Source organism: Phaseolus vulgaris, chromosome 2, assembly GCF_051622355.1.
Source record: "Phaseolus vulgaris cultivar YP4 chromosome 2, ASM5162235v1, whole genome shotgun sequence".
In the NCBI taxonomy this organism is placed as follows: Eukaryota; Viridiplantae; Streptophyta; class Magnoliopsida; order Fabales; family Fabaceae; genus Phaseolus; species Phaseolus vulgaris.
This window is the reverse complement of record NC_143499.1, coordinates 5,963,458-5,967,585: the sequence shown is the minus strand read 5'-3', so window position 1 is coordinate 5,967,585 and position 4,128 is coordinate 5,963,458. Positions and strand designations below refer to the sequence as shown.

Below are 4,128 nucleotides of genomic sequence, written 5' to 3'. Positions count from 1 at the left end.
CAGAATTTTCCTATGGGTGGAAATTTTTTTTTAAACAAAACAGCCCAGAACAGAGAGATGATACAGGGGAAATCTGGAAAACTGGAAGAAAACAGCAAGATAACCAAAATTAACACAATGGAAATGTAAGAATGGAAATTGTGTAAGAACTAAGACACAATTATGAACTCAAACTAAAAATAAAAAGGCACCAAAGGATCAAAGAACAGCAGATTCAAACAATTTAAAGAGACCCAAAAGCAAGAAACAATCAAGCCAATAATAGGACTACTAAGAATTGTTGACAAATATGGATTCACATGACTTGACACAACATTTATAGATTCAGAAAATAAAGACTCAAAGCATAAAATGAAGCAATTATAAGAAAGCAATAAGGACTCAATTTCCTAAAAGAAAAACAGCCACACAATGGTGTAAGGAATCCTATCACAAGCTGCACAGAATTTGTTCAAGATCAATTGAACAATTGTGCTTTGGTTGGATCTTCCATAAGCACACCAAGAACAATTTAAAATATAAAAACAGCAAGATAAGTAAGGAATTGAAATGACAAAGATGAAATAAAGAAGAACTGAAATTAAAAGACCAAGCTACTCATCTTGAAGAACCAAAAGCTCATGATACCAAATGATGGCATTTTCATGTGTTCTTCTTGAATCAAAATAGTAAAAATGATGCGGAAGCAATGGGTGAGTGAAACAAAGCCCTCCTAGGAGTTGTGTTGGCTTTGAAGGTGCATGAGGAGTGTGATGTTTGAGTGGTTTGGCCAGCTCAAGGGAGAAAGGTGAAAGGATTGAAGTTTATAGCCTAGATTTCTAGGAGAAGTAAAGCTAGTGCACAAAATTGGCAGCATAACAATACTCAATTAAACTTGTCAAATACAATGAGTTAGCCTTCCTATTTATAGGCTAGTTTGGGACGTAAATGATAAGCTACATTACAAGGAAAAGAAAACCAAAATTAAATCTAAATTCTAGGGTGCAATGACCGGCCATACACAACCCTAGTTTCTAGAAGGTTTCCATCCAAAATGCTTCCTACACTATCCTATCTACTAAGTACCCCCAATGGGCCTTTATGCAAACATATACAAAGCCTTCTCTCTTCCATCCGTGGCCTCATTTGCTTGTGTTTGAATATGTTTGGCCATTGATCTTGTAAGGGGACCTAGACGGTCTAGCTCCAAGGGTAGCCTCCCTCCTTCACGTCCTAGACGCTCACCTTCACGTCCTAGACGCTCACCTTCACGTCCTAGACGCTCACCTTTACGTCCTAGACGCTCACCTTGGTCTTGGTCTTGGTCTAGACGCTCTCCTTGGCTTGCTTGGTTAGGTGTGCTTGGCCCTCCTCCATCATTTCTCATCGAAGATTATGAGCGCGGTGGTGCCACCAAACTTGGTGTTACCGGGGTGGAGGACCCAGAGACGCATCTGACAGCGTTTCACACCCAGATGATGCTCTCTGGGGGTTCGGATGCGGTGTATTGCAAGCTGTTTATGAGCACCTTGAGCGAAATTACTTTGGAGTGGTTCGTGAGCCTACCAGATGGCCACATCACCTCGTTTCAGCAATTCTCTAAGTTGTTCATGGAGCAGTATATTGTGAACAGGGCACCCCCAGTGGTGTCGTATGACTTGTTCGACGTGCGACAAAACCAAGGTGAGTCCCTCAAGGACTACCTTAGTCGTTTTGGAGCTCAGGTGGTGAGGCTGCCTAGCAAAGATGAAGATATGATGGTGCATGCGTTTAAGAAAGGGGTTATGCCAGGCCCTTTTACTGAATCGTTGATCAGAAGTCACCCTAGCACCTTCGCAGAGATTAGGCGTCGTGCTGTGGCGCACATCGTAGCAGAGACGGAGGTTTCTGAGAAGAGGGAAAGCGCGGTCCCGACCAAGTCGCGCAGAGGACCGGGCAGGTCTCAGTAGCCAATGAGGGTGCATGAGGCCAAAGAAGGAAAGAAGGCTCAGGGGAAGCATCGCCCTTACGAGCCTGGGAAGGATCAGGGTAGGGGGCGCGCGAGGGAGAGTAACGTGCCCCCCAGGTTTGATTTCGTGGTGGAATTGGCGGAGCTGATCGCCATTCCATCCATAGCGGCACGGTTGCGAGCACCAGAGAAGACTGACAAGGTGCTGGGAAGGAAAAAGAATGTGTGGTGTGAGTTTCACCAGGCTTATGGTCACTCACTCCACTCTTGTTTGGCGTTGGGACACCAACTCACGAAGTTGGTAAAAAGTGGCTTTTTGAGCGATTACTTGCGGGAGGCGCAAGGTGATCGGGCGTCGGGGCCACCAGCAGAAGATCAGCAGCACGAGGTACCTGTGCACGGAGAGGTGCACACGATCGCGGGGGGCTTCTCTGGAGAGGGGTGTACAGCCTCTCAGAGGAAGAGGTACGCTCGTTCGGTGATGGCTGTCGACTCGATAGAAGAAGATCATTCCCCCGATGCTGACATTACATTCACAAAGGCAGATCTCTGGGACGTTGTGCCTCACGACAACGATCCTATAGTCATCTCCCTTGTCACGGCAGGGAGAAAGGTGCACAGGGTCCTCGTGGACCAGGGAAGCTCGGCGGACGTGATGTTCTGGCCGACATTCAACAAACTGCAACTGTCTCTTGATCAGCTGAGGCCGTACGTAGGGTGCTTGTATGGCTTCGCAGGGGACCAAGTGGAGGTGCTAGGCTACATAGAGCTGAGGACCACGTTCACAGATGGGACTGTGGCTCACACTGAAAAGATCAAGTACCTAGTGGTTAATGCCCCATCCGCCTACAACATACTGTTGGGAAGGCCGACGCTCAACAGGTTGGGAGCTGTACCGTCGATGGAGGGGGTAGTGATCACCATTAAGTCAAACCAGAAGGAGGCTAGGCGCTGCTATGAGAACAGCCTCAAGCAGCAAAGGAGGGTGTGCCATGTTACCTCGACACCACCGCCGGGTGTGGACGAGAGGCGATCGGAGGTCGCAGGGCTGGTAAGAGGTACACAAGGTGATGTGGAGATGGAGGAAGCAGTGTTGAGGGGCTCAGGGGTGGCCCAAGTAGAAGCTGAGAAAGAGAGCATGATCACGCCCCGCGAGTCAGGGATCGCAAGGGCGGTCATCGCCAATGAAAAGAGGCCCCACCATGCTGAGGGGTGGGTGGAGACGGAGATCCAAGGGAAGAAGTTCAAGCTGGGAGGGCCGCTCAGCGAGGACACGCAGCGACAGATCACCGGGGTGATTGAGAGGCATTTGGACGCGTTTGCGTGGTCAGCCTCAGACATGCCAGGTATTGACCCAGACTTTCTCTGCCATCGTCTTGCAATGGACCCTCAGGTCCGACCGATGCGCCAGAGAAGGAGGAAGTTTAATGAGGAGAAGAGGCAGGTGATCCACAAAGAGACCCGCAAACTCTTGGCCGCGGGGCACATCAGAGAAATCCAGTACCCAGAGTGGCTGGCAAATGTGGTACTGATGGAGAAGTCGAACGACAAGTGGAGGATGTGCGTGGATTTCACCGATTTGAACAAGGCGTGCCCCAAGGACTCCTATCCCCTACCCAGCATAGATGCCTTGGTGGATAGCGCGTCGGGGCGCAAACTTATGAGTTTCTTGGATGCATTCTCAGGCTATAACCAGATCAAGATGCATCCGATGGACGAGTGCAAGACCGCGTTCATGACTGAGCGGTCTTGTTACTGTTATAAGGTAATGCCATTCGGGCTGAAGAATGTGGGAGCCACCTATCAGAGGTTGATGGATAGAGCGCTCTCGCCGATGCTGGGAAGGAATGTGCAAGCTTACGTGGATGACATGGTGGTAACTTCACGAGAGAAGGAACAACATCTCACTGATCTGGAGGAGTTGTTTACGACTATCGCCAAATACAGGTTGAAGCTCAACTCGGAGAAGTGTATTTTCGACGTAGAAGCTGGGAAGTTCTTAGGCTTCCTCTTGACAGAGCAGGGAATTGAGGCTAACCCCGAGAAGTGCGCGGCGATCATGGCAATGAGGAGCCCAGGGTCGGTGAAGGAGGTGCAGCAGCTCACCGATCGGATGACGGCATTGTCGCGATCAAGGGGCAGGTGTTCGCGGACTTCGTTGTCGAGTTGTCATCAGGCGTGACACCTTCGGAGGGTTTGGA

The 4,128-nt window shown here is 49.3% G+C and overlaps 1 protein-coding gene across 1 annotated transcript; it reads left to right on the top strand.

Annotated features, from left to right (window-relative positions):
- Positions 1-1,454: 1,454 nt before the first annotated feature.
- Positions 1,455-1,928, top strand: LOC137809913 (uncharacterized). Its single transcript, XM_068610972.2, has one exon. The coding sequence runs from the start codon at positions 1,455-1,457 to the stop codon at positions 1,926-1,928; it is 474 nt and encodes a 157-aa protein (XP_068467073.2).
- The last annotated feature ends 2,200 nt before the right edge of the window (positions 1,929-4,128 follow it).

Coding starts and splice junctions, on each gene's coding strand:
- LOC137809913 (XM_068610972.2), top strand. CDS start 1,455: ATGATGCTCTCTGGGGGTTCGGATGCGGTGTATTGCAAGCTGTTTATG.